General features: G+C 39.7%; 1 protein-coding gene across 2 annotated transcripts in view; it reads right to left on the reverse strand.

Moving 5' to 3' along the window:
* Ap3b1 (adaptor related protein complex 3 subunit beta 1) overlaps positions 1-14,714 on the reverse strand; it is a 201,626-nt gene that overhangs the window by 29,875 nt on the left and 157,037 nt on the right. For both annotated transcript variants that reach the window (XM_005356483.2, XM_026783761.1), the window contains exon 23: positions 1,720-1,951. In XM_005356483.2, the coding sequence (XP_005356540.1) occupies positions 1,720-1,951 (232 nt within the window). The remainder of the gene's footprint in view (positions 1-1,719; positions 1,952-14,714) is intronic.

Raw genomic sequence — 14,714 nt, forward strand, 5'->3', positions numbered from 1 at the left:
TAAACTAGGTAAAAAGGGTTAGGTTGCAGGCATTTAAAAAAAAAATCATAAATTGGCATATTCTGTAATTCCATGGCAACATATCAAATTTGCAAAAATAATCCAGTAAAAATTAGGACAATGTGTACTATTTAAATTTTCTTAATTATCAAAGCATAAAATACTGGTATTCGGTAAGGTCTGAATAGACTAACTCCATTTTATCCTGGTTGTTTATGAAAGTCTACGAGGCTTTGCATTAGAAACCATTGTCTCCCTTGTTAAAAAAAAAACAAAACCACACATACAAAATGTTGTTGTTTACAAAATGCCTCATGGGAAGTCCCCCAGTGTGGGAGTTATATGTAGAAAACAGAATAGTTATGTGCAACAGAATAAGGAGGAAAACTCACTGACTTTGTCCTGGTCCAAGGGTTTACTCCCAGGAAATGCCAGAAAATGGAGCTGACACTTCAAGGCCCTTTTTGTTTCTTTTAGATAGAATCCGAATAGCTCAGAACACCCTCTGTAGCACCATCTCCCGTGGGGTTTATGCAAGGCTTCTGGGGCTATATGCAGTGCCTCGTATACACCCCAGACCGTCACATCACACCAGGTGTCTCGTATACACCCCAGACCATCACATCACACCCGGTACCTTGTATACACCCCAGACCGTCACAAACTCAGATCATTTTCAATGGAGATTTTGGCTCCCATCTACACCTTAGGATTGTTTCCACTCATACAAACTAAACATTTTAAGAAAATACTTAAAAATGACAAGGTACAATAGAAGACACTGGAACTATGATGGGCATCTGGGAAGTGCATGCTGTGTGAGAGGTAATCAGGGCCCAGTGGCACATACCTCCTGCATGCAGAGATGAGGGCCACCACTGCCTGCTGCATTCATAGACTAGGGCCACCACTGCCAACTGTATTCGGAGACTAGGGCCACTACTGCCTGCTGCATTCAGAGACGAGGGTCATCACTGCCTGCTGCATTCAGAGATGAGGGATACTACTATCTGCTGCATGCAAAGACAAGGTACACTACTGCTGCATCTTAGGCATTACTGTAAAAAAAATGAGGTTTCCCTTTTCTATTTTTTGAGCATGAAAGCATCTTGATTCATAAATGGCAGTAATAGATTAAAGATTTAAAAACACAATAAATGCAATCACATACCACAGGGTGCTCTTTATTCTGTGCATGAACAGGAAGACAACAGAACAGTATTCATCCTGTGTTCCCTTTACTTTTTAATTTATGGGATGTAAAAGGAATCAGGATAGGGTTTTGAGCTTTGAGAGATACTATATTCAAAAAGGCAGACTGATTTTCCTGCTTTTAACACAATAAGTTATCTAAGACGAGGGGAGGAAGAAAAATGAGCAGGAGAGGTGAGAGGAGGTAATGCAGAGAGGGGACAGATGGCGGTTTTGATTCCTCAGACCATCCTCTCATCACTACTGGGTCAGGACGCTAGGACCTGATTCACTAAGGGCAAAGAAATGTATTTCTCTTCCATGATAAATTCAGTCAAAGAAAAGGAAAATGGCTAGGAATATAACCCAGTAGTACATGCACGCGTATACTTACACACACACACACACACACACACACACACACACACGGTCACTGTCACAGTAAAACAATATGTATTTTATCTTTTTCAGGAACTATCTGCTTTAAAAATGAAAATATTTAGTTACCAAATTTCAAATGAGAATTACCTATTGGATGAAAAACATGCATTTGCATGCCTACAGGAAGCTTTTTTTCCCCTATGTGGATATTTTCTATCTTTCGATCAGAAGTATTATTCAGTGTTATTTGAACGGAGACCATCTTGTCACCAAAAATGCACGGTTGTCTTGGGAAGCAGTATTGGGCAGCCAGTCCTTTTCCACTCATTCGGTGAAGCAGCTCGTGTGTTTTTGTTGGCACAAAGACAGGTGTACTGACCTATGCACAGGAGGAAGAAAGAGTGAGTGAGAACAGATAATACTTCTTTTAGAAACAAGCCAATATTTATGACATGTGGTTGTCTTAAGTTATTATATAAAACATGGTAACAAACTTTATAAAAGATACCATACACAGACACCAGTCAGAATGGTGTAAAATTATAAAGTAAATGCTTTCAAAGTAGTATTAAAACTTTATTTTACGCTGCAGGAATATATTAAAATATTTTACAATATAAAACAAAAACAACCCAGTTGTATAATATTATTTCTGGGAGGGGAGAAACATGGTCTCACTATGTAGCCTGGATGAGCCTAGATCTTGGGGTCCCCTGGGACGACAGACATAGGTCTCGTGCCCTGAGTATGTAAATATTTTCCTTTTACAAATAGTATATGAGCTTTGTTTTCACTTTTTAACCTAAACATTCCATACACGGCCCTCCTGGTAACTTTATACTTAGTTCTGATAGTTTTTCAGTTGGTTTTCTTGAATGTTTCAACCATATGACATCCCTAACAATAGCAAACATCATATGCCTTCCTTCTCAATCCTTAACTTAATGCTCAGCTTATTACTGGGTAGCATGGTTCTCCTGGAGCCTGTGATCCTTCTGCTTCAATCTCCTGAGTCCTGGGATTACATGCATTCACGAACATCTTTTCTCCTTGAACTTTTCCACTCCAACTTCAATTTAAGGTGGCTTCATCCTTTGTTTCACTGATTAAAATGCTCTTCCCTATTGTGATGAGTAATCTTCACAGTCCACGGGAGGGGATTGAGTCACCTAGGAGATCATGATTAACTGAGGAAGGAAAACCTACCCTCAAAAGAGGTAACACAAGCAAGAATTTCCCTCTGCTTCATGCTCACAGAAGCAGAGGTCAGATGCTACACATACCTGCTGCCATGACTGAGAGTATACAGCAGGTGACAACTAGTATTCAAAAGGCCAACTTACCGGACAAGCAATCCCCTGATGGGGACCCCTACTTGGTAAGGCTATGGGGTCACTGGCTGTAGATAATTTTGTCTCTGTAATTTTTCTCATGTGCCACTAAAAACAGCTATGGCTATTTTTCAGGATTGATTGTTACAAGCTATTGTGGGCCATGATGCGATTATAGCTTATAACAACTGATAATTCAGATGTTAGTCCACCAGAGGAAGTACCCCTGATGGTGCCCTCTTACCCAGGCTTGAGGATCACAGACTGTATGAAAACCGCTGCTTTCATCTGTAATTCCCCTTGCACAGCTGTGGAGGCCCAAATATGCGAGCCTATTCCACCCTGTCTGAAGGTCTTGTTCAGTTATTGACAACAACTGTGGGTACACATCCTGCCCTAGGGTGTGGTTACTTGGTGTTTTGGACATTAAGATGGTCCATAGAGGTGTATCTTCTCCACACTGACTGAAGGTTAGAGAATTCAAGCATACTTCTGCTCCTTCTTTTGAAATAGGAGGTTTGGCCTAAAGAGTGGCTGCCTTCAGAATACTTAGTCTAGGGTGGGTTCAGTGCCTAAACAACAGAATGCTTTTCTCAAGAATTAGTGACCTGATGTCTCAACCACTGGGGAAGCACCTGCTCTGGTTGTCCTTCGTGTCATGTTAAAACAGTCTTTTTCTTCCTCCTTTGGTACTGGGGCATATGGAAAAAATCCAGCATCCAGTATTCACTGAGTTGCCCTCAGTTACTATCCTAAGTCTCTGTGATTCTTTCTTATCTCTGTTCCTTCTCCCTAACTTTTCTAACCCCCACACCCCTATCCTGGTAAGTGGTATCCTTGCTGAAGCTGGTCCCCAACACAGTATCTCCTCATTACAGTGCACTTTCATGTAATCTCATGATTGCATCTCAATCTTGTGGGCACATATATCTGTGGATGGTCAGAAAGATCACATCTCATTTAGCTGCATAATCTTGATATATAGAAAAAAATACTAGGATATGTTGTCAGTCCCATGAGAGCTGTAGACATTAAAGCCTGCTTTGTTTCTTTTGCTCAGACTAACTGCACATAATTGCTCTTTTTTTTTTTTTTAACCTCAGAGCAAGTTAAAACTGAAGGCTTTTTATGACTGGATCATAAGTTTAAAACTTTACATCAAGGCACAAGGTCAGAGCTGCAGGTGTCCAACCACAGTTGCTGCATGAAGCACCCTGGGAAAGGCATGCCAATTCTTTGCTTGCCAATTCTAGCTGACCAAGACCTATGGACACTGTGCCACTGGGCTCTGATGACTTATCACTTATTTTAGGACTGTGCTTTTGGCCAATGAGAGGTAACTCTTGTAATTTTTTTTAAATTGCTTTAGGCCTCCTGAAAAGGAGAGCTTTTAGGCTAAAGAAAAAGCCAGGAACTAGAATTGGGACAGGAGAATAAGAACAGAGCATGTAAGCCTTTTCCCTCAGATGAGCGCTATCTAAGCTCCCTTCACTGCTCTGGGACTTGTGACCTGAACCCTGGAAGATACTCTTGTGGAACAGGCCTCCCAATTATCAATAGTATTATTCCACTGCTTATGTGTTTATCTCATGAAAATATTCCATCTGCTGGGCTCACATTTGCTGTGGAAGGTCAGAAAGATGACTTCTGCTTCATCTGTGCAATTCTGATGAATAGAAATAATACTAGGATATTTTTCATTACTCAGACTGGCATAAGAAAGTAGTAGTATTGTCTGTCACAGAGACAGCTGATTTTAAACATCAGGACAAATTCAAAGCAAACTGGTTGCCCCTGGGGATGAACATCTGATTGTCCCTAGAGACAAATATTTCCCAGGTGTTTATTGCTGATTCAAGGTCAGAGCTTAAGCAACTTTGGCAGACATAGTTTTCTTAGCAATGAACTTTCTGCACGTACTCCCAACCTCAAGGTTCATTCATCGAACAGTTTATTGTTTAAGACCTGAATTTTACTGTCACTTCCTTTCTGGGAAAGAGTTACATGCACAGCTAAGCATTATTCAGTGGCTGGTCAATGTGACCTCCCTACCCTGAGAAAAACTGTGTGACTTATTTTGTCTTCTAGGTATGGGTCAGGCCCTGAAAATGTAACATAAATTGTCCAGAGTTTGGCTGAGAGAGGAGGTATGTACAGCTATTCAGAGAACTGCTGTGTGAAGGGCTGGGCAGAGGTGTGAGAGTGTGTGTGTGAGTGTGTGAGTGTGTGAGTGTGTGTGTGTGTGTGTGTGTGCGCGCGCGCGCGTAAGAAGACATGGCTGAGTGTGCAGAGAAGTGCGAGGGAGGAGAGATGAGGGAGGTGTAAACAAGTGTGGAAGTGTGTAGCTGTGTGTGAAGACTCTACCTCCGTGGAGACAGAAAGATTTTAAGAGAGGATTATTTAAGATGAAGTAAAAGACAAAGTGACCATCAGAAAGTATATGTTTCCTTATTTTTCCCCTCAGATATAAAAAGTCTAGCCTTTACCACATTCGTGGATTTTTTGCATACCCTGGAGACAGTCTTGGAGCAGGCTCTCCAAAATGCCTCTGATAATGGACTATGTCTGCTCTTATACCAGGAGCTAAAAAGATCTCTCTTCTTAAAAAGTGTTTTGTCATAGTTCCAAGAAAAATAACTAATACACTATTTTAAGATAAAGGTAATCTTCATTAAAATTCCATCAGTACTTTATTGGGTAATCATCTCTTTATACCTCTACTGAACACTAGATTTTAGTTAAATTCTTTATTATATCTTAATTGAAACCACAAGCAGCAAATTAAAAAGAGAAAGAGAGAAAGAAAGTGCGTGCGAGAGAGAAACAACAAAAAAAAAACCTGTCTATTATAAAACCACAGGAGAGCCATCTTTCAAAATTTAAGTATTGCAGCACACCAGGCTTACTACAAATAATTGATGATAATAAATAATAATTTTAGGTTCAATGAAAATATCATACATATGAAATGATAAACTGCCTACTATTATCAGTAAAAATATTCCATAAAAGATCAACTAGTATAAGAATTTAAAGTAACTTTTGTAAAATTCTGTAAATTTGTTTGCAACATATATTCAAAAAATCAGCTACTTAGATCTTAAATTTGTTCAGAATGGAGAAACTGGCCTACTCCTCCACTGATGCTTTCTGATGATAATAATAAATGGTCTACCATTGGTTTTACTTTGGGTTTCTGCAGTGCTAAGGACAAAACACATAACCTCAAAAAAGGCCGGGCAAGCACTGGAGTTTAAGTCTCTACGTGATTCCCTGTCTCTTAGTCAGGCTCAGCAGTATGCACCTCTAAACACGGCTAAGGAGGTTATGATAGTAAGGTCACAAGCTTGGGGTCTTCCTTTGGTACACAGCAATACCCTGACTAAAAAATATTTTTAAAGAACATCTTACTGATGAAGAGATGTAGATCCTGTTCCACATTTCTGGACGCTGTTTAGCACAGACCTCAACAGCAATGCTCAGTGTGAATGCACTCCACTCAGGAGAGCGACTAAAACAGGAGAGTGGGTGTGCAGACGGGTTCAGAGATACCAACCAACCATAGAAGAGTGACTAAAACAGGAGGGAGTGTGTACAGACAGGTACAGAGACACCAACCAACCTAAACACCAGTCACAGCAACCAACCTAAACACAAGGCCGCAGCTGAAGAGGTATTTTCCAGTATGATCTGTTGACACCTGAGCCTGAGCAGGTCACTTCTGACTTATACCATGTCTGAGATGTACTCATCATTAAGTCATTCAGGAGATGCTGATGTAGGCAGTTTCACTTTTCTGGAAACCCATAAAGGCTGGGCTGCAGTGTATGGGGACACAAGCTGAAACTATGGTGCAGAAAGGAAGGAGACTTGAAGCTAGACAGGATCAAGTGCAGCCCAGCGCTGCAGTTTCCACCTTCCATCCTGAAGTGCTGTGGTAAACACATGGGCCTCAGCTTGGTGCTATGGGAAGGGGTGGGTATCTGGAAGAGTGGGGCCTACTATGAGGTTTAAGTCATTGAGGGCATGCATTACAGCTTTAACGGTCATCTTCCTTTGGACTACAAAGCTCTCTCTCCATAGGTAAGGATGAGTCATCTCAGGGCTTTCTAAGAAGGATACCACTATTTCAAACACAAGGTAGCAATTAATATCACTAACCATTTATTCTTTCATTTCACATTTACTGATGCATTTTGCTAATAATAATAAGACTTTAATACAAAATATTCCAGAGAACTGAGTAAGCCAATCAGTGTGATAAAAGCCACAACAAAGTTGGCTAGGCAGCTTCAGAGCAGGCAGAGTTTACAACTTAGAAGAGATAAAAGAATCTGGCTACTTGAGTGAACTAAGTAAAACTGTCCCAGTGCTTGCTGCTTCCAGTGGTACCACCCTCTTCTGAGCAGCCCCTGGCATCTCTATCTGCAGCACTCTGCACAGCTGTCTAATCGTCTTTTGGCTCCTCTTCCTGCATTAGGTCCAGTCTAGTGGAACACCGTGGCAAGGAGCACCCATTATGATAAAGTAGTGCTGTACCATCCCTCTGCTCAAAGCCCTCCAGCTTCATGGAGAGGAAAAGTAAATCTCTTTACAAAGCCCCCTCCCCCAACCAAAGCTGCTAGGTCTCTGCTGACTGCATTTCTCTTACTCTGGACACCATTGCTCACTCTATTCCAGTCCAGCCTGATGTCTGTGCTCCTCTAACACAGCAGCCAGACAGTTACACTTCTACCATGTCTTTGGTATCTGTAGCTTGCTTGGCTTGGGATGTACTTTCTGCACATAGCCACCTGGCTCAGTTCTGATATGCCTTCGTTCCAAGATTACCTTTCTAATGAGGTTTAATAAAATTTCTATTTCCCCCATATTTTCCTTTATCTCTTCACATTGTCACTTAATACTATGCTCCTTCTCCTCCCCCCCTCCTTCACTTCCTTTTATTGACACAAAGTCACTAAGTAGCCCTAGATGACCTGGAATTTGCTTTGTAGACCAGACTGGCCTGGGACTTACAGAAATCTACCTGCCTCTGCTTCTATAGTACTGGTACTAACTGTGTACACCACATACCAAGCACAGCGATAACACAATATATAATTTATCTATTATGTTTATTATCTGGTTTCCCATTCACTCCTTACTTTAAAAGATAATTTAATCTATTTTCAGAATTCCAATCAGATTTTCACCATTTTAAATATTACAGAATTTCTTAATAATCTACCTCCAGTGATGGTTATAACTATACTTTATCTGGTGCTAAGCATTTCAATACAACGTTTTCTAAAAATATCACACTGTGCTTACTGAAGCACAGTGTGGTGATAAGTGGAGAATCATGAGCATCAACATTTATTAGTTTTAGGAAATGATTTAAGAGTTCTATTTTATACACACACACACATATGGATCTACGAACAAAAGAAAATCTCTAAAGGCGTACATAAAGAAAAATTTTTGATGAGAAGTTCTATGGAACAAATATTAGAAACATATAGATTCATGTAAAAAAAGAATTTTGATAAAATCTGTACCACCCAACCACGATGAAAAATAATGCCGGAAAACACTAGTTTTTAAAAATGATTTATTTTTTATTTTATGTGCATTTATGTTTTGCTCGCATATGTCTGTGTAAGGGTGTCAGATGCCCTGAAACTGGAGGTACAGACAGTTGTGAGCTGCTATGTAGGTAACGGGAATTGAACCCTAGACCTGAGTCCTTTGGAGGAGCAGCCAGTGCTCTTAACCACTGAGCCATCTATTCAGTCTTGGAAGCACTAGTCTTAATTTTGTCATAACAAATGTTCTAAAAGTTAAAAGCTTGCTGCATTCTAAGCTGGTGACAAGGCCATCCTCACAGGATTCCTGAGGAGGTAATTACTTCCCCCACTGCAGTGACACTACAATAAAAGAGCTTCCCCCAGAGGGAGGAGAACAAAAGCATCAAGTATCAGTGAGACGATCCCCTACAAATCTTTCCCCAGCACATGTTTAAATAATAAAAGTCGTTCGTGTACCTTTAGATGGTTTATGAAAATAAGCAATCAATTCTGCAGCCACAACATTATTTCTAAGGAAATCTATGTGACTCATGACGCCTGCAGATACACACAGGCAAAGCACACATATTTTATCAGTTATTACAGTAAGCAAATAAGCGTGGAATGGGAGAGCACATAACTGTCTGCTTAGTGCTTCCTGAAACATTTATAAGAGCTGTTATCTTCCTAATAACAGACAGACAGCGTGCGATTTTAGAGAGGAGAAAAGCTTCATATTTTTTAACACTTCACTAAAAAGTAACTGAAGAGTGTAAAATGAAAAATACTCTGTGCAGTTAGCAGGTAATGGACCATATTATCAACTCAAGTTAGATTTATAGGATACAAACTAGTCACTAATAGTTATTTTATGACATAGCATGTCTGCTTTTTCTTGAGATTATTAAGATTAAAGTTGTAAAACTTCTTTTGAACATAGCTGTTCAAAATGATTGAATTATAAAATCTAAAACGAGACTTGAAAAATAAAACATGGAGGAGAACCGAGCGAAGGGCTCCCCCAGCAGCCGCGCCAGTCTTTCAGAGACGATGCTTCCACATAGAGCGTTACGAAAACCATGTTTCCCAACCTTTTATGCTTTCATCGTATTTAGTTACACAATCATCTTTAAGTATTATCAATCTGTTTTGTCTTTAAATTTCAAAAGAACGAAGAGCTGCAATATACAAACTGTTCTCTTTGTGTCTTGTTTGCTTAGCTTACTTTATGGCAGTGCCTATTTAGATATGATTTATAAACACGACAAGGTAAGGAAGACTGCAAGCAGAGGTAAGCTGCGTCTTTTAAATCAGTGTTTTTTAAACCAATGTACAGTTCAATTGGTCAGAGTTATAAGGCAGAAAGCCTCAAAACTGTCTAATTTACCTAGTGAAAAGCAAGCTCATTGTGTCTCCAGTTCACTGCATTGAACAGTATCTAGTATAGTATTAAAAAAAAAGCAAAGGGCAAATTTGTTTTACCTCTACTTGAAAGCACAGATCCAAATAAATGTATTAAGCTTTCTAGAAAGCGCTACTTTAAATAAGCGATTTGTTATCTCAAGGATAACTCTTACTTATGTATGTAAACCTGACTATTGTAGACAGCAATTGTGATAACTTCTAGTATTTTGAGTAATGAGCACAGATTAAGAACATTTCAAAATGTTCTTACTTATTTTTGTAATAATTAACATATCTCAAAAATCTGTTAAAGGGGCTGGAGAGAGAGAGCAGTGGCTAAGAGCACTTCTTGTTCGTGCAGAGCACCTGGACTTGATTCCCAGCATCCACATGGTACTCATATCAAGTAAAACTCCAGTTCCAGGGGAGCAATGCCTTCTTCTGACCTCCGTGATCACCAGGCATGCATGTGGTGCACAGACATACAAGTGAGCAAAAGACTCATACACATAAAAAATAATAAAAAAATTTGTTTGCAGGCAGATATGAACCTGTATTCAGATTCCCAGTAGCCACATAAAAGCCACAGGTGGTGACACACCTATCACCCCAGCAATAGAGGAGGGGACAGGCAGTTCAGGGGCTTTACTGGCAGCCAGTTTAGCCAGTACAGTGAGCTTCTCGTTCAGTGACAGATCCTATCTCAAAAAATAAGCAAATAAATCAGATAAAGATACCCAAAACTACTGCCAGGCAGTGGTGGCACATACCTTTAATCTCAGCACTTGGGTGGCAGAGGCAGGTGGATCACTGAGTTTGAGACCAGCGTGGTCAAGAGAGTAAATTCCAGGACAGCCAAGCCAGGGCTATACAGAGAAACCCTGTCTTGAGAAAAAATTAACAACAACAACAACAAAAATGTACCCAAAGTTGACCTCTGACCTCCACACGCGTGCACACACACACAGAGGCAGGCAAAGCACACTTGCACACACAAAATGATATACCAAAAAAAAAAGGCAAAAGCAAAAACTCATATAAAAAAATGCCAACAAACAGAAAAAGTTCAACATTACCAGCAATTTGAAGAACCTGCAAAGTCAGGGTAGCTTTCATCTTGTCATTTGCTAATGGCCTTTCTCTTTAGAGCACAGTGGGAGTCCAGTGGGAGTCCAGGCCTGCGTTTCATCTGGAAAGTTACCAGGGCAACTTTCTTGAGACTCACTACCACATCGCAAAGGCCTTGTTAAAGTCACTGCATGCCCTGACCTCCTCTAATTCTAGGACTTGTAGTCTAGCAGCATAACAGGCGACCGTGCCCACAGAACATTATGTATATGGGCAATTGCTTTAGGATGGCCCCCAACCCTGACGATTTGTGAACAACTGGAAATAACCAGCAAGGATAGAGGACTGAATACATTTATCAGAGACTGTTTTTAGATAGTCCTCTAAAATCATATGAGTTTTTAAATAGAGATGTGCTAGATGAAAATAAAATAGAGATGGTCTGGTATATACATGCATGTATACATATTCATAACTTAATGAGTTCATTAATACACATATGCCAGTAAAGAGGTGTCAAAAGCTGTAGTCTGTGCACTAAGAATGGTTCTAACATTTAAAATGGTTATGAAAATACATGTTTATGATATTAAAATAGCAAAACTCATATTTTAGTTTCTAAAATATTTGTTGGCACAGACACTTACTCGTTTTTATACTGTCTTTCTCAGGCGACTTTTGAGCCATGATGGCATCATTGAGTGGCTACAGTCTACAAGGCTAAGGTATTCACTACCCAGCTCTCCTGACAAAGAACCTGGGGCTGAAGATGTAACTCTGTTGAGCACTTGCCAACCAAGTGCAAGGCCCTAGAGTAGACCATCCCTAACACTACCAATAAACTTTCCTGGCCCTATATATAAAATGTGTCTGTCTGTAAGACTTTGCAATGCAGAGGGAATTCCTTTACAACATTCTATTCTTTTCCCTCCAAAGACAAGTCTACAAGCTCTACTATCAGCACATTTAATTAAAAACAGTCTAGTTAGTGGCAGTCTTGGCTATAGGTTTACGTACAGACTTAATCATTTTGAGGTATGCTCTATCTACTCCTAACATCTCCAGGACTTCAGCATGGTGAACTTGGGCAAATGCCTTTTCTGCATCAACTGAGATATGCATTTAGATGATACACTAAATTTCTTGATTTATGTATTGTGAACCAACCTTGCATCTCTAGGACGAAGCCCACTTGGCCATGTTGTATGATCTTGTTCATGTGTTTCTGAATTGGGTCTGCATGCATTTTATTGAAAAATTCTGTATCTTATGTTCATCAGAGAAATTGGTTTATAGTTTTGTTGTTGTTATTGTTCTTTCTTTACCTAATTTTGGTATCAGGATAATAGTGGTTTTGTGAATGAATTTTCTAGTGCTTCTTCATCTTCTATTTTATGAAGTAAAGAAGAACTATTACTAAATCCTCCTTGAAAGTTTAAAAAGAATTCAGCAGTTCTTCTGGACCTGGGCTTTTCCTTGTTGGGAGACTTGATAACAGCCTCAATTTCATTAACCTGTAATGGGTCTGTTTAAGTGACTTATATCTTCTGCCTTTAATTTTGGTAGGTCACTAGGCTTGAGATACTTCTAACTATGCTGTTATCCCTTAGCATTGTTTCGGCTATCCTTAAGCATGTCTTCTGTGATTCCACTGGTATTTTATTGGGCACTGCACTAAATCTGTAGATTAATTCTGGTAGTTCAGTCATTTCCACAATATTAATTCTGTCAATACAGGAACATGGATGCTCTTTCCAACTTCTAGAATCTTCTTTGAGTTCTTTTCTGTGTCTTCAAATTTTTATTGTAGAGCTCTTTCAAGTCTTTGGCTAAGCTTATTCCTAAGTACTTAATTTTTTTTGTGGGGGGGGGGAACTACTATGAATAGGATATTTTCACAATTTCTTTCTCTGAGAGTACACTGTTGGTATGTATGAAGGCTGCTATGTTGTTGACTTCTGTATCCTGAAACTTTACTGTGTTTATATTAGAGGCAAGAGTTTCCTAGCACTCTATAGTCTATGTCACCACAACAAGGAATTCTCCCTTTTCTATTTGTGTCCCTTCTCATGTCTTTCTCTTGCCCAATTGTGTAGCTAAGACTTCGAGAACTATACGGGCAAGTGACGAGAGTAGACACCCTTGTCTCATTCCTGATTTTAGATTCCTTCTATTCCCATAAGCCCCTGTAAAAATGCTTCCCTTAAAAAGAGGACTTCTATTTCCTCCTACAGTAGATGGTAACCAATCCAGACATCTCACAACTAGACAATGTGCAGAGAGTGGAGACCTTGGAATATTCAGCCCTAAATGGGATCTCCATAAAATCCCTCCCCTCAGGACTCAGAGAAATCTGTAGAAGAGGAGACAGAAAGATTGTAAGAGTCAGAAGGAATAGAAGATACCAAGGAAAGGGTGTCTTCCAAACACGATGAACATTGATACATATATGAACTCACAGAGACTACGGCAACATGCACAGGTTCAAAGGCCAGAGTTAGAGGAGGAAGGGGACACAATCTCCCATCATTAAACAAGAAGCTGCCACTAACTGACAACTGCTTGCAAAGAAAAAAATTAGTTTCTGCAACGGAGTCTCGCTGGATACATTAGCTACACATAAAGGTAGATTCCATGGTTAACACAAAACAAACCCAGTGGTATTTCTATAGATATTTTTTGTCTCATATTGTTTTGTTATAGCATTTTAAATTTTTTTTGGGGGGTCCTGTTTTCTAAAGAAAGAAGGTGTGGAGTTGTATGGACACAGAGAATCTAGGAGATGAGAGAGGGAAAACCATAATCAGAATATATCATATGAAAACAATTTATTTTCAATTAAAATGAAAAAAGTAGGACTTTTAAGCCCTTGGACACTAGAAAAGTCCCTCAAGTTCTAGTGACCTGCCACTCAGCAAAATGGAGACACTGGCACTGACATCTGCCTTTCAGGGCTGTTTTGAATTTAGGCTAATATAAAATAAAATCTGAATAAATAAAGGGTCTGAGGAATATGAAAGGCACAAGTAAGGCAATGAGTTTCAGTTATAGTTCTGAGCTCAAATAAAAGTGGGTGTGCCTGAACTTCAGTCCAGGTGAGGTCAGAATCCAGTACATCAAAGAACAAAAACAATGAGGTTTCCTAGGACAATGGAAGGATGGCAAGATCATGTGTAAGAATTCATGGTCTTTACTGAATGCAAAAGAAAATCTAAGTATAAAAGGTGAGGGAGAGAAGAGGGCATGGGAAGGTAGTCCTACACTAGGAAGGATATTAGGAGGACAGTAGATTGGCTTGGAAGCAATAGCTAAGGGTTTTCTACAAATAATCTCACCTCACAGGCAGTAATGATTTAGACACAGACAGAATTATAGGTCATTGCAAATGAGGTCATGCTGAGAATATGTACTACAGGCTGGCATGAGCCGAATGGAGATTCCCAGAGAAAGGCTAGACTATGGGTCAGAACCTTACAGACTATGTCAGGGCAACTAGGAATTGTGCTATGCATTTCAGAGATAGAATTATGGCCTCTAAGGCTGGCTATGCCTCTTTGCACTCAACTGTACTATAAGTTAGGGGATAGGAATCTCCCAGGTTGAGGGACATGGATCTCAAGGGTAGGAAAAGTTATCTTAGTGATGTACATGGGTATGTTAACTGAAATAATAGACCCCACCCAGGATGCTTTATTCAGTCTGACAGAACAGAGTGTAAAGAGTTCCTTATATATCACAGGTGCCAAATCCCTGACACCGAGCCAGGATGGAGAAATGGGTTCTTAGAGATCAA

The sequence above is a fragment of the Microtus ochrogaster genome, chromosome 19, assembly GCF_000317375.1.
Source record: "Microtus ochrogaster isolate Prairie Vole_2 chromosome 19, MicOch1.0, whole genome shotgun sequence".
NCBI classification, from domain to species: Eukaryota; Metazoa; Chordata; class Mammalia; order Rodentia; family Cricetidae; genus Microtus; species Microtus ochrogaster.